This window comes from Pyrus communis, chromosome 8 (assembly GCF_041283825.1).
Source record: "Pyrus communis isolate YQ-2024b chromosome 8, ASM4128382v1, whole genome shotgun sequence".
Taxonomy (NCBI): Eukaryota; Viridiplantae; Streptophyta; class Magnoliopsida; order Rosales; family Rosaceae; genus Pyrus; species Pyrus communis.
In genome coordinates this window covers 1934147-1958222 of record NC_142572.1, presented here as the reverse complement: position 1 = coordinate 1958222, position 24076 = coordinate 1934147, and the positions used below count along the sequence as shown (strand labels likewise).

Here is a 24076-nt window from a genome sequence, read left to right as displayed (position 1 = left end):
CTGCTGCAACTGCATGCGGAATAGGAGGAAATTAAATGCATTGAAAACGACTTGGTCTCGTATCGGTTATGAAATGGAAGGAAGGATTCGAAAATGTAATGAGATTTTCCAACTAACCAAACAACTAAAATTAATGAAATCAAATAGGCATGGGACGGGGACGGATCATATTTTAGTGGGGCGATCTTAACCTCTAGTCATACGTGAAAATCTTTTTTTTTATTTTTATGATAATAGAATATCTTCTATAATTTCATCACCTTGTTTTGTTCTCAAATTTCATTACGTCAACATGTTGCCATTTTTCTCATAGTTATCGCTTATTATTATACAAAATTATTTGAAAAACCGATCAGTTCAAGGAGAATGAATATTATGGCAAATAGTTTATCTGCCCCTTTTGTAAGCATCACAATTTTTAACTTTCCACAAAATTTCATTGCCCACAGCTGCTCTCAGTAGGCCTTAGTTGCCTTTGTTCTTGCATGGGGACAAATATATATCATTTGTACTATTTTAAACAAAGCAGCATCAACTACAAAAAGAATTATTCAATTAAAGTTTCATTATTTTAATTTAATATAATCCTTCCACATTAATAGGTATACTTAGAGAGCAAGCCAATGAATTTGATCTCCTTCTTGTGTTGGATATGAACCAACTTGTCTCCATTTTCCGGTTGAAGATTCTCTTTGGCCTCGTTTATTATCGAGGATCAGGTAAAAATGGATAATTTAATATTTTAATGATATGTTGAAGAAAAAAAAAACTGAAACTTTGTGGTCAACTTAGAGAAAAGAGAAAGATTAAAATAAGTTATCAATTTCAATCTTCTTAAGATCGGGGGATGAAAAAGAAGTATAGAGTAAGCCTATCAATTTTTTATACGACTCGTTAATCTGATACGAAAATAAGAGTTTCAGATTAACCTGTTAACGAGTCGGGTCGTTATCGGATAATCCAGTAAGAACCCGTTAACATTTTGTGTTGTTATCGGATCACCTGTTAGGAACTCGATAACGTTTCGTGTCATTAACGGGTCACCTATTTAGACATTAGGCATTGCATTGTAAGACCAGTTAACCCGACACAAAACAACATAACTTGTTGACGATTTGGGTTATTAGGTCACATGTTAAGAACCCGTTAAGATAACGGATTTAACACGAGACGGGTAAGACACACATACAAATACTACAAACATGACCCATTTGTTGGGCCTAGTTTAGAGAGCTATCCAACCCGACGTAGCAATTGGGTTTTCTCGGCCCGGAGAAGTAGTTCGGACCAGTCTACTTTGTCTCATTATTTTGTGGCCCTTGGTTCCCACTTCTTTTGCCTTTTGACGTGAAAGTGGGCAAAGACTACCCGGCCAAGCCCAAGAGACCAAAGTCCAGCTCGGCCCATAGACTTGGGCCCATGTTGATCGAGAGAGTAAAACTAGTGACGGAATGTCTTTGTTTGCCTGATTCTCCCCGCACTTTTTACTTGAGAAAACTAACAAAAAGTCTTAAAAAAAAATTTTAGTTTTAATGAAAAATGACAAATAAAAGTATAGTGAATAGTATCAAGAAAAAGTAAAAATGTGATTTTTCTTTAAAAATGAACAGTACCAAAAGTGTTTCGTTAAAACTTTTTTTTTTTATTTAGTAAGGGTATTACAGGTAGGGGCTAGGGTGAAAAAATCGAAAACTAAAAAAAAAGGATCCGAACACTGAATCGAAATCGAAAAAACCGAACCGAACTAAACATAATTACTTTTATTTATTTATTTATGTTGAATATTTATTTTTGACCAAATCAAACCGAATTAAACATAATTATTTTTATTTATTTATGTTGAATATTTATTTTCGAAGCCCAATTTCGAATCAATCACTATATAATTCAAAGCGTAGTAAGGAGAAAGCATGTGTTATCATTTTTGTATTGGATCATCAAGTGAAATGATTGAATAAGCAGGGGCAAATTTCTTTAGGTCACCTTGGAAACTGAATAAGCAGTAAACCATCAAGTGAACTAACTAGCTGTTAGTTCACCTTGATATCAGAAAATCAAAACAAGACATTAAAGAGCTGAAAGTTCTCGTTTCTTGAAAACTAAAGACACGTATTGGGCAGTAAATCAAACTGTCAGATATAAAAGTTTCATCATTCTTCTCCATAGATACTGCACATAAAAGTATGTAAGAGCTTATCGAACATATTGCCTTCATATTATAGTCACATCCATAAGTGTAATGAATTATGAACTTCTCCACTCAATTGATTTATTTTTATCTTAGTCTCACTGTCAAGTTTTGAAAATTAAGATGAGGTTTTCCATGAGATTCCTGAGTGTAGAACCCCATTTGACAGTGTTTTGGGTCTCACTACTATACTTTTCACTTATTTTTTTAGTTTTCGACTAAGATATTCTACTAAATATACATTTATTACTCAATAAATCATAAAACTGCTTCCAAATTCCTTAAAAAGTTTAACTTAATGCTTAGGAAGAATATTTTGCAAAAATAAAAAATTCCATTTCTGTCAAAAACATAGATGTTAGGCGGGCTCGAGCATGCAAAACGAGCTAGACTCAGCTCACAAAGAACGAAACGAACCATGACACGCAAAATAAGGAGGGCTCAGCTCATAGAAAACAGGGCGTAGTGAGGCAATTCCTTCTAGTAGTGGATGCAAGTAACTCACATAAAACCTTCTAGCATGCAAAACGAGGCAAGCTCCACGCACGAAAAATGAGGCGTTATACATCACACAAATTGAGGCCAGCCCTGCACACAGGAAACGAGGATGGCTTTGTGCGCACTAAAACGATGCGGGCCACATGGAAGGGGCAGGCTTCTAGCAAGCGAAATGATACAAAATCCTCACATACAGAGTGAGGCGAATCCACGCACACAAGACGAGGTGGGCTTTGTGTAAGCAGGAAGAGGTGAACTCTCGGGTGCTCAGAAAACGAGTCGAGCTCTACTCACGAAAAAAGAGGCCGGATACGTCACGCAAACCGAGGCTAGCTGAACACAAAATCAGGATAGTATTCTGACACGTAAAACAAGATGATCTCCTCACATGTAAAACGAGGCGGAAGCATACTCAGCTCACACAAAACAAGGAAACATTGGCATGCAAAACGAGGCGAGCCTGCACACAAAAAATCGGGTGGTCTTCTGGGACACAAAACGAGGTGAGGTTAAAAACATTCGAGTGCGCCGGACGCTGAAATGTGCCCAACTTAGGGTGTTATTTTTGCATTCCCCTTCTATTCACTTATTACTATTCATGTTCTACTATTCACACGCTCATAAACCCTAAACCTCATAGGCCTCCACTTCTTCTACTGCATTTTCTTGCGCCTAGTGTGACATCCCACATCGCCCAGGAGAGTGAGCCTTATATGTATATTCTCATTCCTACCTAGCACGAGGCCTTTTGGGAGCTCACTGGTTTCGAGTTCCGTAGGAACTCCCAAGTTAAGCGAGAAGAGGGCTAGAGCAATCCCATGATGGGTGACCCACTGGGAAGTTGCTCGTGAGTTCCCAAAAACAAAATCGTGAGGGAATGGTAAGCCCAAAGCGGACAATATTGTGCTACGGTGGTAGAGCGGGCCTGGGAAGTGGTCCCCCCAGGCCGGGATGTGCCGACGAGGACATCGGGCCCCTAAGGGGGGTGGATTGTGACATCTCACATCGCCCAGGGGAGTGAGCCTTGTATGTATATTCCCATCCCTACCTAGCACGAGGCCTTTTGGGAGCTCACTGGCTTCGGGTTCTGTAGGAACTCCAAAGTTAAGCGAGAAGGGGGCTAGAGCAATCCCATGATGGGTGACCCACTGGGAAGTTGCTCGTGAGTTCCCAAAAACAAAACCGTGAGGGAATGGTAAGCCCAAAGCAGACAATATCGTGTTACGGTGGTAGAGCGGGCTCGGAAAGTGGTCGCCACAGGCGGGGATGTGACACCTAGACCATCAATTTTATTTATTTTAATTTTTTTTGTTAAACTTCTCTTTTTCTCTTACCCTAACACCAAATTATAATCTTCATATTCTACAAAATGTATTTTTGGTGATTTTTTTTTTTTTATAATCCATTTCTTGATCTTTTGAGAACGGGTCGCAACAAGCATGTATTGGTTGAACCGTTCTTGAAAGATCAAGATGGAACAAATGAGAGCTCGAAGTGGCCGAGACAGTTTGTGACAGGTCAAGATAAATTGTGAACTATGCTCGAAGTCAGACAAAATTTGTTGGATGTGTGAAGCCATTTTGGTTGGTAAAATGTCGCGCGTGATTTTCTGTATTGGTAAGAGAAATAAAAGAAAAATGAACAAAAACGTTTGAAAAAAAAATGTTTCAATTTCTTGAAAGTGCCAGAAAGTCACGCCAAAAAAAAATTCTAGGCCTCACTACTATATTTTTCACTTATATTTTAGTTTTCGGCTTAAGTATTCTACTAAATATACATTTGTTGCTCAATAAACCGTAACACATCTTCCAAATTACTTAAAAAGTTTAACTTAATGCTCATGAAAAATATTTTTCGAAAATAACTACATTTTTGTAAACAAAACATAGGCGTTAGGCATGCTTGACGCACGCAAAATGAAGTGGAGTAAGGTCACACAGAATGAGGTACACCATGGTGCGTAAAACAAGGTGGGCTCAGCTCATAGAAAACAGAGTCCGCACAAAGAAAACGAGGCGGGATACAACGCAAAAATAGAGGTGCGCACGGAAAACAAGGCTTGTTCTGTGCATGCCAAAAGGATGCAGGCTCGGTGGACATAAAAAAGGGCGAGCTTCTGGCAGGCAAAACATTGCAGACACCTCACATGCTGAACGAGGCGAACCCAGGCATACACGGCGAGACATGCTTGCGCATGCAGAATGAGGTGAACTCTTGGGTGGTCAGAAAACGAGTTAGGCTCCACACACAAAAAAATATATTTTGAAGAACATAAATACGATAGTTTGTTATAGTGGTAAGAGAAATAAAAGAAAAATTAACAAAAATGTACAAAAATGATTCAAATTCTTAGGGTGCCAAAACGTCAAACTTGACTTTCTGGCACCCCAATAATTTGAATCATCATTTTATTCCTTTTATCACTACAACAAACTTTTGTCTTCATGTTCTTCAAATATTTTTTGCCGTGCAAAATTTATTTTAATTCGTATTTAAACACTTGTAATCAAAGATTTAAAATCTAAATTTATAAATATTTGAACCTTTTTTTTTTCTTTTTGCTAATTTTCCTTTTATCTAAATCTGAATTAAATATTAATATAACTCTCTTTGTCAACCAAAAAAGGTGAAAGACTGTTTAACAAAACAAAGTTCCGCTATTTTATGTTTAAGCCTCACCTACAAGTGATTTTAACATCTCTAATTAAAAATAAATAAAAAATATTCACTGAATATACATTTTAACATCATTATATTTTTCACTTATTTCATTACTTTTGGGCTTAAATATTCACCGTTCAATCTTTTTTTTTTTTCACCTTCGCCTCACTGTGAAGTTTTGAAAATTAAGGTATGATTTTTAGTTGAGATTCTTGAGCGCAAAGAACCCCATTTCACAATGTTATGGGCCTCACTATATTTTCACTTATTTTTTTTTAGTTTTCAGCTTAAATATTCTACTAAATATACATTTGTTGCTCAATAAACCGTAAAACAACTTCCAAATTCCTTCAAAAGTTTAACTTAATGCTCATGAAAAATATTTTGCAAAAATAAAAAATTTACAATTTTGTCAAAAAACATGGGTATTAGGCAGGCTTAATGCACACAAAATGAGACAGACTCAAGTCACGTAGAACGAGGTAAACCATGGAGCGCAAAACAAGGCAGGCTCGGCTCACAGAAAATAAAGCAAGCTTCTGGCACACAAAACGAGGTAAGCTTCGGTACAAAAAACGAGGCGAGATACGACGCACAAATCGAGGTGCACATGGAAAATGATGCTTGCTTCATTCACGCCAAAAGGTTGCGGGCTCTGTGGACGCAAAAAAAGGCGGGCTTCTAGCAGGCAGAACGTTGCGGACACCTCACAAGTAGAACGAGGCGAACCCAGTCACACAAGACGAGATAGGCTCTATGCACGTAGAACGAGGCGAACTCCCGGGTGGTCAAAAAATGAGTCGGGCTCCACGCATGAGAAAATATATTTTGAAGAACATGAATACGATCGTTTGTCGTAGTGGTAAGAGAAAGAAAAGAAAAATTAACAAAAATTTACAAAAATGCCTTAAATTTTTGTTAATTTTTCTTTTCTTTCTCTTACCACTACGACAAACTATTGTATTCATGTTCTTCAAAATATATTTTTCCGTACAAAATCTATTATAATTCGTATTTAAACACTTGTAATCAATGATTTAAAACCTAAATTTAAAGATATTTGAATTTTGTTTTCTTTTTGCTAATTTTTCTTTTATCTAAATCTGAACCACATATTAATAGAACCCTCTTTGTCAACCAAAAGTGATGAAAGACTATTTAACAAAACAAAATTTTGCTATTTTTTTGTTTAAGCCGCACCTATAGGTGATTTTAACATCTCTAGTTAAAAAAAAAAGTTAATAAATATACACTAACTATACATTCTAACATCTCTAAATTTTTCACTTATTTTATTCCTTTTAGGCTTAAATATTCTACTAAATATATACTTGTTGCTCAATAAATTGTAAATCCACTTCCATATACATTATAAAGATTTCCCTAGTGTTACAAAAAATATTTCGAGAAAATAAAAATTTGCATTTTTTTACAAAAAAAACGTGGATTAACACTCATAGTTTTCAATTGGTTTTGCAAATTCGCATTGTAAATCACCGTTCAATTTTTTTATTTTCACATTTGCCTCACTGTGAAGTTTTGAAAATTAAGGTGAGACTTTCCGTTGAGATTCTTGAGTGCAAAGAACTCCATTTGACAATGTTCTAGGCCTCACTACTATATTTTTCACTTATTTTTGTAGTTTTCGGCTTAAATATTCTACTAAATATACATTTATTGCTCAATAAACCGTAAAATTGCTTCCAAATTCCTTAAAATGTTTTAACTTTAATGCTTAAGAAAAATATTTTGCGAAAATAAAAAACTTTGCATTTTTTGTCAAAAAACATGAGGATTAGGCAGGCTCGACGCATGCAAAACGAGACGGACTCAGGTCATGCAGAACGAGGTGAACTATGTCACGCAAAATAAGGCAGGTTTGACTTACAGAAAATGGGACGGACTTTTGACATGCAAAGTGAGGCGAGAAAGTCACGCGTGTATTAAAAAAATATTTTGTGAAATTAAAAAATATCATTTTTGTCACAAAAAAACAAGGGTGTTACGTACAAATACGTATACACTATGAGTATTAAAAGAAAATACAACCGCCATAACATCTGTGAGTGCTGAAGACCTACGCCATGCGGAGAAGAGATCCTTTCCGGATCAAGTGATCAAGCCTTTAAAATTTTATCCAATGGTCCATCTGTTTTGACTTCTTAAAAACTATAATAATTTTTAGTTATTGAATAAAATTTCAAATGCTCGGATCAGTTAATTCGATGAGCTTTGTGGAAGAGCTCCGTGCGTAAAATCCACGACCGTGTTTATATATAATTACTCATCTCCTTTTTCCTCTTGGACCAAAGTTTCAAGGCTCAGTCTTCTTCTCACATATTCCGCTCAGTTTCCTCTCCTCTCTCCTCCTTCAGCTAACGGTATCTCTCTCTCTAGGGTTAGGGTTTTACAGTTGTACTTCTCTGATGAATGCTCGCTAATTTCTTTATTTACAATAATATTTTTTTTTTAATTTTGAGATTTGGATATGCAATTTTCACTTTACAGTTCTGAGTGCGAGTTCAATGTCGAATTTCATGGCTGCTTCGAATCAGAATACGAATCCGAACAAGTCCTTTGAGGTGAATTCGATTCACTTGCAGTTATTCTGCAGTTGTTCTTCGATTTTGCTTTTTGTTTTGATTTTTTTGGATTTTCTTCGTTAATTTAGTTTCCTTTTTCTTTTAATTTTTAATATTTTAGGTCACCCCTCCACCGAACGACTCGATATCGAGCCTAAGCTTCAGTCCCAAGAGTAACATTCTGGTCGCCACCTCCTGGGATAACCAGGTATGTGTGTATGTGGCCTTACATTCTGTTTGGTTGCTGAGAAAGTTTTTTTTCTATAGGATTTGATTGGATTTCTGTCATCAGACTACACTATGCTTATGCTTATTGCTTATGTAGATACACCGTTGGGCATTGGATTGAATTTTACAATTTCTTGTCTTATCTTTGCAACCAAACTAACAGTTTATTGGTAGGATTAACTATTAAGTAATGACTGCTGGTATGCCCGTGTTTAGGTACGATGCTGGGAGATACACCAGAGTGGACAAAATCTTGCTAGTGTGCCCAAGGCATCCATATCGCATGACCAACCGGTATCGTCTCTCTCATTCTCTCCATATTACATGAAACTAGTTCGGTAGTCAACTTATTTTGTTTCGCGAGTTTGAATTCCAACATCTTGTGGAATTATGGATATGTACACAACAATGTATCAACTATAGTTTTAAATTATAACTAGGGTATGAATTAGAAATACCTGTTGAGGTTATAAATGCTAGATGGCCTGCCTTTACTTGTGGAATTCGAACTTGGAACTTTTGTCTGCTCCACTGGCAGAGTTAGGGGAGTTTACATCTGGCCATGGCCCTCTGATATGATCCTTAACTTCTGATCTTCATAGTGACTTAGGGTTATTCTGGTTGAATACAAAACAAACAAAAGTATTGCTGTTTGTTTCCAGATGTATTACTCAGGAATTGAGATAAGAGTAGTTTTATGTGATACTAAATATAAAAAAACAGGGAGATATACATTGGTTGCAAATTTTTTTTAAGGTTACAATTGGACTCAAAATTTTGTTTAGGTAAAAAACAGTGCAATCTCTGTGTAGAAGGTCAAATTATGGAATTGTAATTATGGGACGTCTGAGACATGTCTCTGCAATGAAGATGTCAAGGTCAATTGCTTTACAATTGTTATATGTTGTTGATTTTAAGCAAGTAATTTTTGTACTGTTATTATACGATCTGATTTAAAAAGATAAAGTCCTTAGAGTAAGGATCACCACTATTTCAAAGATTTATCGATAAATACATATGTTTGTACATGCACAAGCATGTGCATTTAATTTGAGACCACATTAGATCAATGTAGAAATTTTGTGATATAACTTGGAGTGATGCATGTCTATCTATATAGGTTTTGTGCTCAACCTGGAAGGATGATGGATCAACAGTGTTCTCTGGAGGGTGCGACAAGCAAGTTAAGATGTGGCCTTTGGCTGGTAACCAACCAGTGACCGTTGCCATGCATGAAGCACCCATAAAAGAGATTGCATGGATCCCAGAGATGAACTACTTAGTCACAGGAAGCTGGGACAAGACTTTGAAGTAATTTAAACATACCCGTTGTTTTTATCTAGTTTGAGCTATCTGAATTTGTATACCAGAAATTTTAGTGGGGTTCTTGTTAAAATTAATTTCTTAAAGAAGTTTTTTTCTTCTTCTTTTAATGTATGACCTTTGCTACCCATATTCAGGTATTGGGATCTGAGGCAGCAAACTCCAATCCATACCCAACCTCTACCTGAGCGCTGCTACACTCTATCAGTGAGATACCCTCTAATGGTTGTTGGCACTGCAGACAGAAATCTGATTGTTTTTAACTTGCAAAACCCACAGGTATCATTTTATATGTAAGGGTTATCAGATAGCATTTCTTTTATCAATTTGATGCAACAAGAATACATTGACAAATTAAAGCAGCTTAGTTCTTCAGTAACTTTGTTTACTCCTAGACTCCTAGTTTCCAAAATTAACATTTGTCTAGGCTTTTAATTATTTTTTGCGGTACCCTGAGGATAAGCTTCTTGTTCTTTTTTAAGTTTTCAAGTCCAGTCAATGGATTTGGGATTTGTTATCTAAAAGATTCTAATATTTGACTGGGTCACCTTCATTGACATGCTATTTTTTGCTTCTGATTTCAATTATTTCCAATTACCAACAGACAGAATTCAAGAGAATTGTTTCACCCCTAAAGTATCAAACAAGGTGTGTTGCTGCATTTCCTGATCAGCAAGGATTCTTGGTAAGTATTTGATCTTCCCTTCAAAATTGTTCTTTACTTATTTTTTTGTCCTTGTAGTTTTCTATTTGGTTTCTCTCTGAAAGTATGGTTGTTCTCTTAGTTATCTAGGGGAGGCGGAAACCATGAAAATTATGAGCGCTGACAAGTTAATTTAAAATTTTTTGACTTGGATTATAGTGCTATAATTTTTCACTATGAGATGGGTGTTTTCGTGCTTCCACTAAAGCACAGGGGAGATTGTGTAATTTATTTGCTCAAATGTATTATAGCCTTTTTGAAAATTTGATGTTGATATCATTGGTCATAAGACTCATAACTGATATACCACTTTGCCATCAGTTCTACCATTTGCCATTGTACTTTCTGTTTTAACTATAGTGATTATTGAACAGGACATAGGGTCAGTCATACTCTCTTTTTATTCTTTTGTTTCATAACCTATTTATCTTGTCTGAATAATTATTGAATTATATTAATTATGATTCTGACATTATTCTCCGACCAGGTTGGTTCTATTGAAGGGAGGGTTGGTGTACATCATCTGGATGATGGACTACAAGGTAAAAACTTTACCTTCAAGTGCCATAGAGAGGGCAATGAGATATACTCAGTCAACTCTCTGAACTTCCATCCTGTAAGATTCCTTTATCTTTTTCCTTTGTTTGTAATCATGTCTGGACGGTGTATTGAGGGTCCAACGTATTTATTTTAGGTTGTTTATATTCTTGTTTTAAAATTTAAGATAGATAAGAAAAAGGAAAGGACATTAAGAGGAGAGATGATGGGGTGAAGGAGATATAAATACATTAGAGTTTGAAACTCAAAAGTCAAAACATTTTGAAGTGAAATGTTTATGGTTTTCGCTACATGCATTCTTCTTCACCTCTGTAATGTCTCATCTTGCTCTTTCCTTTTTCCTGTTTCTTTTCACTCTCTTCAATTCTGAAAGATAAAAAGCAAAAATGTTTCTAAATAAACCTTGAATTACTATTTTTCTTTTGTTTTGAAGTTATCTTTTATATCACGTACTGGATTAAATTGGTTGTTGGATTGTCATAGTGTATGAGAATCTGTAAAGTTACATAGCTATGTTTACTGGATTATTTTGTCTGAATAGCAGCTTTGGTCAAGTTAAATCTTACTTCATGTTCGAATTTGTCTTCTTTTAGGAATGAGTTTACTTCAGAATCAATATTTGGAATGCCTAATTATTTGACAGTTTCCATCCAACTAGTTTATACAACATTCAGTCTGTTCATTATGGTTATTGTTAGGTTGTTGAGTGAGATGTTGGATAAATTCTGAGGCTTCATTTTTGGTTTTCTATTATTTGTCAAACATTAGAGCTTATTTTGTGTTCCTCGATCAGGTCCATCACACATTTGCTACCGCTGGTTCTGACGGTTCTTTCAATTTTTGGGATAAGGATAGCAAACAGAGACTAAAGGTTTCTTCCACATCTATTTTCTACTGCTTTTGTTTTTGTATTATGCTTAAACTATGAGCATCTTGACTGTTGGGTTCTGATCAGTTCAAGTTACCGCTAATCTGGTGATATATTTGGTTACTGATAATTTGTTTTGTACGCGTACAAGTGTCTAATAGAGGGTTTTCTGATTTTTTCAGGCAATGGCGAGGTGCAGTCAACCTATACCTTGCAGTGCTTTCAACAATGATGGTTCCATATTTGCATACGCAGTAAGTCTCTTTCTTTGTGATTTTGCAACTAATATGAGGGTTCTGTGTCTGAGGTTTGTCGTTCAAACTTTCATGGGACTGACTCATGGTGTACAACTTGTTTAGAAAAAGGAAAATACCATTCATACTTTTCTGGTTTTCCTCTTTTAAATCTGGGTCGGAAATGAATGGAGTCTGGAAGTTGTATACATCCATAGAAGTTGTATACATCCATAGAAGTTGTGCTCTTCAACTGGTATAAAGTGGTAGAAGTAGGTTGTATCCACTGCAACTTCAGGCAATACCTTTGCGTATGCATTTTTATTGTACTTCTTGCAATGATGACAACCTTCATGCAATTTTGATTATACCTCCAATGAACCTTTCGCTCTGTAGACTTGCTTGTCTTTCACTATTGTTTCTGTCGAGATTATACTGCATGGCTTGCCATCGTTATTTGTGGTCTTGTGCCGTTGTAGTTGTGTCTTTCTGTATTCAAGTGACTGCTGGTTTATGGTTCTAATCCTTGAGAGCCAATTCGACTCGAAAACTGGTTGCGCAAATTCCTTATATTTTACTCTCATAATTTTTAAATATTTTACTGAAGATCCTTTCCGACGTATGTTTCTAGGTTTGCTATGATTGGAGCAAGGGCGCTGAAAATCATAATCCTGCTACCGCAAAGAACTACATTTACCTCCACGTGCCCCAGGTATGTCTCTGACCGTACGTTTCCAGTAATTTTGTTGATGAAGGCCTGGAAATACTCAAACTGCATTGTTACCCTTTTTGTGGCTGCAGGAAGCCGAGGTTAAAGGCAAGCCAAGAATCAACGCTGGAAAACGGTGAAGCTGTCGTGTCGGGTATGGGCTATTTTGTGCATACGACGTTTTTTAGTTGGCAAACGTGTGTGTGATCAAGGCGGCATTCTGTATGTCTAGTTTAGATGGGAAGATAATTGTCTAGTTTAGATAGGAAGATTGTTGTTCTGGTGCTATTTTGAGTTGCCATCTCCGAAGAGGCGGCTGGGTTGTCGACACGATCTTGTTCTTGTTCCGTTGTGCCGAGAATTCAAAACATATAAATTTCTTTGCTAAAATTTCAATGAGCTTGAGGTTTCTTGTTATTCAGATGCGATCTTACATGTTCTAAATTAGGCATTTACTCGACGTCGTTCCTAAACTGTTCCTAAACTTAACTACTTCAATTGCTAGTGGTTACGGTTAAATATTAACAGTCATTTTTAAAACTAAAATTAGTTTCTTTCTTAAATACAACGATATTTATTTAGGTAGAAGATAAATTGATATCGAACTCGTTATTAAAGTAAAATGCTTTAATTGATTTTAGAAATACAAGAAGAGACCCATTAAACACCGAACCCACGCGCATGCTATTTAGAGAAACCAAACCCAGACTCAAACAACTGAGTACGGTTCATCCACTGGTAATTGTCTTTTCCGGTCGGTTCGGTTTATTTTTGGAAGAAAAATCAAACCTATTGAGTTGGATTTTTTTATCAGTTGAAATTTAATTTTATACATCATTCACATAAAAAATTAAACCAAATAGTGTGGGGACCACTTCTAATGTTTCAACAATGTGAAATTGAAATAAAATAACAAGGGAATACCAAAATTTCAATCAAAAGAAATGTAAATGAACATTATGATTCATTGTTCAAATGAAAACCAACAACAAACTTCAATTATTGTCATCCCTAAATGTGTTCCTTGCTTATATATTACCAATTGGGATGTGTGATATGTCATGAGAAAATTCGGGTTAGAAATCGGGTTGGGTTTGGGTTGACATGGGAAGGCAAGAACTCAACCCAAATCTAACCTAATAAATGAATGGGTTGAGTGGAATAGAGTTTGAGCGTCTTTTTACTTCATATTAACTTGCTTGATTGGGTTTGAATTTGAGTTGGGCATGGGCTGATTCGAGTTGACCGAACTCAAGTCGCACCTCTAGATAAACATCGTATGAACAATTTCTATTCTATCAAAATATAGTATCTATAAATGTACTGTTATTCACACACCCACTTTTACTTTTCACATATCTGCCTCAATTTTCGGCCATCAGGTCGAAGAAATTGAAAAAGATGAATGACAAAAAATAAACAAGGATGTGTGAGATGTAAAAATGAGTGAGTGAATAACACTATCCTATCTATAATTCTCGTGTCGATCTTTCAACTTAAGCAACATATATTTATAGAGTAATACTAGGGAGACAAAATTTGTAAACCAAATGATATGTCATCAATAAAATTGAACACGTTTATCAACGCTTAAGTAATAATTTAACCATCAATTTTCATGCCATTTTATTTACAAAAATTTATCTATACATTAGTTTTACTAACATTACTCATATTTATAATATATATATTCCAATTTCCCAACCATTCTTGTACTCCGTCGTCGTGTTTACTCAAGGTGAAGAATAATGTTGTGCTGGCGTTCAAAAAAAAAAAAAGAATAATGTTGTGCGTGCAGTCGAATGTCATCGAGTCAAGAAGGGCATATGGTGGGGCCGGGGGACAGATCGTGGTTGAAGAACAATTTTCACCCAAAAAATAATAATATAGTAATTGGAAATGAAGAAAAAATAAATATAAACAAAAAAAGAAAGGAAATTTCGAATGCGTGAATTGTTACTGTAAAGAAAATTTTCAATGTATTGAAAACACAGTTCAGTATATTAAATGTTATATTATGAGTAGTTAATTTTTTTTTTTAAATATTCAATTACTTATATTATAACACATAATATTAAACTTGTTCTCGACACGCTGAATAATCTTTCATCTTAATAATTAGTGTCTTTCTATTTTAACTCATCGTATCTCGAATTTTTTTTAATACATCAATATTTTTACACTAAGAATAGGAAAAATTTGGTTAAACCACACAATAAGCAATTTAATTTGTCATTGAATTGACATCTACGAGGTTTAAATCTAATACCTCTCACCTCTAATCGTATCTCAAATTTAAACCTATCACTTTCCCATAGCGTAGAATATTGCTAGTTTTCATGGACTAGAAATTTGAAGAAAAAATAAATACAAAGTAAAGAAGAAAGGAAATTCCAACGTGGTGGGCTGCGACTTTGACTGAGAGCCCTCCACCCGCAGCTCCTCCACTCTCCCCCCAAACCTTTTACTTTTCTTTCCTTCTTCTCCAAATCTACTGAGGGTCTGAGATTTCACTCTCTCTCTCTCTCTAAGTTCTCTCTGTAAGAAGTGAGAAGCATGCTTTGCCAAACGCAATCTGCAAGTTAATCAACAGCCAAAGCAAAAGCAAAAGCCACCGAATTTTCTGGAATCCGGTCAACGCAGAGATGCTCCAGATTTTGATCGGTCAACGCCAGCTGCTTCCCCAATTGTTAGAATTGGAATTAGGGATTCGTGTATGAGCTGAGCTCAGCTCCAATGGACCCAACACTGATGACGTCCTCCGCCTCTGCTTCTGCTTTTTGGCTGATTCTGCTGTTTGGCTTCTTTCACCTCCAGAAGCTTGCTGCCAACGTCGAAGGTACGTCTGTGTCTGTGAATTTGGGCGTGTTTGGTTGCGGGAATTGGAACGAACTAATGAATGAATGAATGAATGAATGAATGACTGGTTGGATTTGACAGGTGACGCATTGAATGCTTTGAAGAGCAATCTAGCTGATCCAAACAATGTTCTGCAGAGTTGGGATCCGACTCTCGTCAATCCCTGTACCTGGTTTCACGTCACTTGTAATAGCGAAAATAGCGTTACTCGAGTGTAAGCAAACCCAGCGAACACCTCCTTTTCGATTCAATTCCGTTCAATTCAATTCAGTTCAGTTCACTTGTAATAGCGAACATTGCGTTACACGAAATTTCTAACATTTTTGCTCCACCCAGTGATCTGGGCAATGCCAATCTCTCTGGTCAACTGGTGGCACAGCTTGGTGTGCTTTCCAAGTTGCAGTACTTGTAAGTGTGTTTTTCGCTCTGCTTTTTTTTTTTGGTGTCTTATCCAACTGTTCCATCAGTATGCATTCGAATTGAAATTGGTATTGATACACTGCTGAATGAATTCACCTACTTCATTTGACATATCGAAACACTCTTTCTTGACAGGGAACTTTACAGTAATAACATAACTGGAACCATTCCCCCAGAGCTTGGGGGTTTGTCAAACTTGGTGAGCTTGGATCTTTACTTGAACAATTTACATGGTACCATTCCAGAGACGCTTGGCAACCTTGAAAAACTACGTTTCCTGTATGAACCCCCATCCTTTGTCTTTCTTTTTTATTCGATATGCTAATCTACTGTTTTAATTGTTCCGTTGGAGTGACTTTCTTCCTTAAAAGTCCACGATAGGATTTCGGTTGAACCCAAAATATTACTTAGGTTGACTATGATCTCTCAATATTAACGTCAAGGCATATAGGCTATAGCTTGAGTTTTAACAATTTTGAAGAAGGAACACAATTAAACAAGTGATAGAACAATATGCAAAACGTCAACAAAATATAGGAAAACATGTAACTGGAACCTTGAAGGCAAATATTCCTTATGCCGGATGCATATAATTTATAGTATGATCCCTGATTTCAAGATTCACAAGAAGGGAGACTAGTTCGCTTGGTGATCGGAATTTGGAACTCTAATGCAAAGATGCATTAAGCTATAATCACCATGTTAAAAATTCTAAAGATCTAACAGGAGCTCCTATATTTGTAGCGTCCCGTTTCTGTTATACCACATATCTTTCTTTTCTTTCTCCTCTTTTATAGATCCCCTACCCTAAAAGGGAAAGAAAAAATAGGAAAGGAAGAAAAATTTAATTTTGCATAGCTTTTACCGTGACAATTGTGAAATCCCAGGTTGCATGGTATATAATAGCTCGAGCCTTGAAAAGGCCCCTTCATTAATCTTTTAAGTATTTTCGAGTGCTGTGCTTCTGAATTCTCTATAGAGGTAAGACTGCCTCAAAAGAGATTAATTGTGCTAGTAATCATGTTCATGAAGTTTTAGTATGAAGTGAGACTGTGAAGTTTCTATTTATTATGATTAACACTTTTCTAGTCTGTGTATATATCAAATTACAACAACAACAAAAGCCTTATTCCACTAGGTGAGGTTGTGGCTGTATGAATCCTAGAACGTCATTGCGCTTGGTTTGGCGCCAAGTCTTCCGTGAGCTCCAAGTACTCCATGTCTTTTCTTAAAGTCTCTTTCCAAGTCTAGTCTTCCTAAGTCTCCATCTCTACTCCTTTTGCTCTGAGTCTCTGTCTCGTAATCACATTTTTTTAACCAGAGCATCTGTAGGTCTTCGGTTGACATGTCCAAACCACCTTAACCGATTTTCTCTTAATCTTATCTTCAATTGTAGCCACTCCCATTTTACCTTGGATATCCTCATTCTTAATCCTGTCCTTGCTCGTGTGCCCACACATCCAGTGAAGCATTTTCATCTCCGCTACCCTCATTTTTGCACGTGTTGATGCTTGACCACCTAGCATTTCGTGCCATAAAGCATCGTTGGCCTTATTGCCGTTCTTGTAACATTTTCCCTTGAGCTTTAGTGGCATATGACGGTCACACAACACGCTTGATGCACTCTTCCCCTTCATCCACTCAACTTGTAATCTATGGTTGAGATCTCCATCCAATTCTCTGTTCTTTTGCAAGATAGATCTAAGAAAATGAAGGCGTTCACTCTTTGGGACTTCCTGATCTCCAATCCTTACTCGTATCCCATTTGGACCCCCTTTCCCAATACAATTGCACACCATATACTTTGTCTAGCATTTACTCTCTCATGCGTTTCATCTATAACACTAAATCATCTGTTTAAAGCATACATCAAGGGATACCATCTTGAATATGTCCCGTGAGCTTCCATTACCAATGCAAAACGGTAAGGACTTAAAGTTGAGCCTTAGTGTAACCCTATGGATATGGGAAAGCTTTCAGTTTGTCCTTCATGAGTTCTTACTGCAATCCTTACTCCATCATACATATCCTTTATGGCTTGGATATATGCTACTTGCACTCATTTCTTCTCTGGAATCCTTCAAAGAATTTCTCTTGGGACTCTATCATACGGTTTTTCCGAATCTATAAAGACCATTTGCAAATCCTTTTGCATATCTCTATATCGTCACATCGATCTTCGTAAGAGATAGATTGCCTCCATGGTCGAGCGCCCTGGCATGAACCCGAATTGTCTGAGACCCGTGTCTCTTGCTTCAGTCGATGCTCAATTACTCTCTCCTAAGCTTCATTGTATGACCCATTAACTTAATACCCGTATAGCTCATGCAATTTTATATGTCGCCCTTATTCTTGCTGATAGGCACCAAAGTGCTTTTTTGCCACTCATTTCGCATCTTCTTCATTTTCAAAATCTTATCGAAAAGGTTTGTGTATATATCTGATTGCACTCATATATAGTGCAAATGGAAGTATAACATTAAGATTTAATTGGAGAGTATTATTGTTTTCTTTTTAATTTTTGAGCCACCCTTGTAACATCTTCTTAGGGTTACCCTAAGTAAACTATTTTGCTCTCTTTTTTGCTTCCCTGAAACTTCATGTGGAATTTTAAGGAGATTTATTTATTTATTTAGATGAATTCTGAGTGTACGTTACAAAGAGCACATCTTGAATTTCCAGAAATTTTGAGAATGATTCGTTTGTATTTCAAGCAGTAACAGTTATGAGATCCATATTATGTAAGGTGCTGAGCTAGAATGTGTGTGTTCAGGAAAGGTTTTGACTTTTTCTAGGAGTGAGTCCTAAACAGTGAAGGCCCTTAACACGCGGATGTTAATATCAACAACAATAAAATTTATAGTAAGAGGAAAATCCGTCGACTAATATTTGCAGAAATATATTTTAGGGGAAATAGAAAGGAATTCTGTAACCAGAGTGGGTGAACTCTCATATCTAGTAGGATGTATTGAAAGTTTCCTAGCTCATTGTTCTCTTGTCTATTGTGTCCATATGTACTTTATGCACACTTAGAACTCACATACTCTTCTGTTGTTTATGGCGACTAGAAAAATGGTAAAAGAAAATGAATTATCACAAAACTACGTTCACATTTTATTAATTGCGTCCCTTATTGTTTGAATAATTATGTATTGAAAATATAATATTTGTTGTCATTGCGATTATTTGTGATTTAACACTTTCTGTTCCATGAAACAGGCGTCTCAACAACAACACCTTGGTGGGGAATATTCCCCTGACTTTGACTAACATCCTATCATTGCAAGTCCTGTGAGTTTCATGTACTTTCATCTCAATAAGAAGTGTGTAGAGAGAAAAGTTACTAATTTATCTGCCATCAAAGAATCCAAATAACATGTAGTTTTCCCATGGAATGCAGGGATCTTTCAAATAACAATCTGACAGGGGATATTCCTGTCAATGGATCTTTTTCACTTTTTACTCCCATCAGGTTTGTTGAAGCAACTTTATTCTTTTTCTTTACCTTTTCCCTGCAGTGGCCGTCCCAGCTGATGATCTAAATGAGGTACTGACTGCTATTCTTCATTTTGCAGTTTTCAAAATAATCCTCTTCTGAAACAACTTGCAGTCCCTCCACCTCCTCCCCCTTCTCCCCCACCAAGTTCTCCAGGTTTTTACAAATACCGTTCTGTTCTTGTGATATTAACTCAAATTTATTTTGAGAGCTGGCTCTATTTTGTTTCACATACACTTGTGATATTGATAGTTAATTTTTTGGGTGTTTTTCTGTTAATTTTTTTCATAATATAACATTATTGTTGGAATCACTGCTGTAAAGATTCTAAGAAGATGCTAGTCAGGAAAGGAATGGGTTGCGGATCTGAGGGGATACTCCTAATTTTGTATTGTACTATTTCAGAGAGAGAGAGAGAGAGAGAGAGAGAGAGAGAGCATCTGACTCTAACTCTGGTGATTCATATTAGTACCACTGCTACTGGGAGAGGGAGAGAGAGAGAGAGAGAGAGAGAGAGAGAGAGAGCATCTGACTCTTAAAGATTTTTCATTTAAATCTGGTTTATGTTACGCAAATAACCCTTCCATTTTTACCTCTGGTGAATCATATTAGGCACCACTGCTACTGGGGCTATTGCTGGAGGGGTTGCTGCTGGTGCCGCTTTGCTGTTTGCTGCACCTGCAATTGCACTTGCTTTTTGGCGACGAAGAAAACCACAGGATCATTTCTTTGATGTACCTGGTTAGTGAACTATTAAGAGTAATATAGCTTGATTGTGTTGTAGTATGGGACGTAGGTTTCACTCATCTAATGTATTTGCAGCTGAGGAGGATCCAGAAGTTCATTTAGGACAGCTCAAAAGGTTTTCTTTGCGTGAGCTACAAGTTGCAACGGATACCTTTAGCAACAAAAATATTCTTGGTAGAGGTGGATTTGGTAAGGTTTATAAAGGACGTTTAGCTGATGGAACTCTGGTTGCTGTAAAAAGACTTAAAGAGGAGAGAACCCAAGGCGGGGAGCTACAGTTCCAAACAGAAGTTGAAATGATTAGCATGGCTGTCCACCGCAATCTGCTTCGTCTGCGTGGTTTTTGCATGACACCAACAGAAAGGCTGCTCGTATATCCTTATATGGTTAATGGAAGTGTGGCATCATGTTTAAGAGGTACTCTTCTAAATTATTTGCTGCGTTGATGAAATATTTGTTTCACGACATTAAAAATTATTTGGATTACATTAGTAAAATTTTATACACCTGATCAACTTGGTTTGGAGTATCACACAGATATTTTTTTAATGATCTTTTTTTCTTCAATTTTTTTAATGATCTTTTTTTCTTCAAGTTACCTCGTTTATGTTGATTTTATTTCTGTTTAATTTGAAAAGGATAACAAGGTGACCTTTTCTCGGGTAGGATGGGTGGTATAATATGTGTAAAATGAAACTACCTGTTGCCGGTAATTTAAAATTCTACTTCATAATTATGTCGATAAATTATTGTAGATCGTCCAGAAGAACAACCTGCACTTGATTGGCCAAAAAGACAATGCATTGCATTGGGTTCTGCAAGAGGCCTTGCTTATTTACATGATCACTGTGATCCAAAAATTATTCACCGTGATGTGAAAGCTGCAAACATATTGTTGGATGAGGAATTTGAAGCAGTTGTTGGAGACTTTGGATTGGCTAAACTCATGGACTACAAGGATACACATGTTACCACAGCTGTACGTGGCACAATTGGTCATATAGCACCAGAGTACCTTTCAACTGGAAAGTCTTCCGAGAAAACTGATGTTTTTGGATACGGAGTCATGCTTCTTGAACTCATCACTGGGCAGAGGGCTTTTGATCTTGCTCGGCTTGCGAATGACGATGATGTCATGTTACTTGATTGGGTATGTATTTTTGTCTTTCTGTCTGTTTAAGTAGCTAATTTATTGTTTATATGCAAGATTATTTCCCAACAATATTTGCATTAGGTCCACCTTCTGATTATATTTTATCATTCTATATTCCATAATATCTTTCTTATTTTATCAAAAAGACATTATGTTGTTGAAATTCAGCAATATTCTTGCTTCACTTTATTTTGTGTCCCTAAGTCCAAATCTTGGAAATTATCAAAGTTTCAAACCTCAAAGTTATGAAGAAATGTTATATAATATACTGTTAATTAGGTGCATCTCCCAGTACCAGTGTTGCTATTTATTTTAGCTGAAAATGATGCGTCTTCACACTTTATGATTTTATTTCAGACCGCTAATCTCTTATGACATTCTTAATCATTCTGCATGGAACATTTCTGTAATCATTTTCGTTTGTTCTTTGTAAGGATACTTTAAAAACCTGTTACTCTTTATGCAGCTGGCAAGTTCCTGTTTGATTACTGTAAAAATCACTTGCCTTTTTTGGTCGAAATGTAGAAAACAGTTAGAATCATGGATCGAAGAAACAAAATTATAATTAGCGTTTAGAAAATAAGTTTGGTTTAATTACCTTTTATTAGTTAGTGTTATGATTAAGCTGTGAAGATTTATTTATCTTTATTTATAGCAGCCTAAGGTTTAAACTGTTAAAGAGACTAATTTATTACATTATCTTAGGAATTATTGTTACTATTGTTGTTGCTTCTTTTGCCGATATATTGGCCTTACTGTGATTTCTTGAAGAATTTGGCATGTGTTTTGCGTCGGTCCTAATTTCCTCATCGTCTCTTTATTCTCGCTATTTGGCCACCTTGCTTCTTTCTTTTCTCTCTATTTTCATTTGTCTTATCTTTGCATCATATCAATATTTGCATGACGATACATTATTGTAAGCATTTTGATTTTCTGGAGAGAACTGCGGCCCTTCAAATTTTGAACATTACAACACATTTTCACTCTCCTAGGTGCCCTCACCTTTTGTTTCAAATCGTAGAACTACCTCACATTTTCCTTTTTGTTTTAACGAAAAACATTAGGTCAAAGGACTACTGAAAGATCGGAGGTTGGAAACACTTGTTGATGCTGATCTAAATGGAAATTATGTTGAGGATCAAGTGGAGCAGCTGATCCAAGTAGCTCTACTATGCACACAAGGCACCCCAGGGGATCGGCCCAAGATGTCAGAGGTTGTCCGAATGCTTGAAGGCGATGGTTTGGCTGAAAGATGGGAGGAGTGGCAGAAAGAGGAGGTGTTCCGCCAAGATTTCAACCCTATTCATCATGCAAATAGTAATTGGATCATAGACTCGACTTCTCATATTCCTCCGGATGAGTTGTCCGGTCCTAGATGATATGGTCGTTGGTTCCGTCCCCGTATGCATGTAAGAAGCCTTCCGAGGACGTGAGAAGGTCCATTTTGTATTTCAGTGATACCACATTTGTGTACATGTTTCTTCTTTGTTTTCGATTTTATTTTTGTCTCATGTAATTTTTAGATCACAAAACGGAGTTGGTGTTGTTGTAATTTTTATAGGGTCAACTGGCATTACGAAGTTGTATGGTGCTAGCAGGAATTAGGAAGGGCCATAAAAGCGCACCCCATTCCGTATAATTTATGTACCTATCTATCCAGAAATTAGTTCATATTGTCAAGTAAATAACATCACGAAATAATTGTCTATTTATTCTATATACTTAATGTTTTAAGGGGAAAGTTACTTTTAAAATTATCTTTGTATGATTACGGCTCTGTTTGGTATTGATTTTTTTCATCAGCAGCTGCTTTATTTTAAAGTTAAAGTTAAGCTTTAAATAAGTGTTTGGTAAAAACAAAATATCTTGCTTATTTTAAAAACAATGGTCTTCAGACAACAACTTTTAAAAACAACTTGTAAGTATATAAAAAAAAACCTTTTATGAACACCCCCGGTCATTACCACTACCATTGTTGCCACCATCACTACCACAATCATCACCAACCCCGCCACCACCACCACCATCACTTCCACCACTAACACCACCACCATATCCACTGCCATCGTTGCCGCCAGCGTGACCACCACTACGATAATCGACACCACTGCCGTCACAATCATAACTGCCACCACTGCCTCTACCATTGCCCATAGCACTATTGTGATCCTTACACCTGAACCACCACACCCCAATATTGTCACCACCATCATACTGCCACCATTGTCGCTATCATCACCGCCCATGCCCTCGCTATCGCGATCGCTTCCGCCGCCCACCACCCCTCTACCATATCCATTTTTGTGATCACGGTTTACATTCACATTACCTGGCAATTCATGCATGATATCACAATCGAGATTCAACAACCGTACTTGTGATACACTTAACCCTAAAATTATAGAGCACAAAGCAAATAAAAATTCTAGAAGTTGATATGATGCACACTGATTCTCTGAGTAGCTAGGGTTAGAGCAAGTGGTAGGACAATTTTTGGTGCCAAGTCAATAAGCATGTCTTATCCAACACCGCGGATCCCTTACACATTTTTTTTTTTTTTTTTTTTTCAAATAGAAAAAGATTAGACGAAATTAGCTTTTTGGTAATAGTCACGTGAAGATACCTACCTTCAGGGTGAGGATCACTCCACAAATTTATTGATAAAGATGAAAGTAAATAAAAAAGATACAAGCGAAGAAACTATGCCAAAACTTCTATGTAAAGACAGAACGATCAATGAAAATGATAATAATAGCAAATCCCCGACATACACTTACTTTGGGAAGGAAGACACCAACGAAAATGATAATAATGATAATAATGACAAGTCCCCCTATAGTACTTTGCAGG

The 24076-nt window shown here is 36.4% G+C and overlaps 2 protein-coding genes across 2 annotated transcripts; both read left to right on the top strand.

Moving 5' to 3' along the window:
• The first annotated feature begins 7411 nt into the window (after positions 1-7411).
• On the top strand, positions 7412-12968 carry LOC137718462 (protein RAE1). The gene is made up of 12 exons (XM_088698124.1): positions 7412-7728; positions 7856-7929; positions 8051-8137; positions 8374-8451; positions 9278-9468; positions 9618-9759; positions 10085-10165; positions 10671-10799; positions 11535-11612; positions 11792-11863; positions 12474-12554; positions 12644-12968. Exons 2-12 carry the CDS (start codon positions 7873-7875, stop codon positions 12689-12691), a joined length of 1044 nt encoding a protein of 347 aa, XP_088554250.1. The 5' UTR covers positions 7412-7728; positions 7856-7872; the 3' UTR covers positions 12692-12968.
• A 1909-nt stretch (positions 12969-14877) lies between these two features.
• LOC137718461 (BRASSINOSTEROID INSENSITIVE 1-associated receptor kinase 1) lies at positions 14878-22980 on the top strand. The gene is made up of 11 exons (XM_068458016.2): positions 14878-15390; positions 15492-15624; positions 15747-15818; positions 15966-16109; positions 19050-19121; positions 19231-19302; positions 19406-19482; positions 19939-20067; positions 20149-20490; positions 20829-21223; positions 22291-22980. Exons 1-11 carry the CDS (start codon positions 15288-15290, stop codon positions 22603-22605), a joined length of 1854 nt encoding a protein of 617 aa, XP_068314117.2. The 5' UTR covers positions 14878-15287; the 3' UTR covers positions 22606-22980.
• Positions 22981-24076: the final 1096 nt, after the last annotated feature.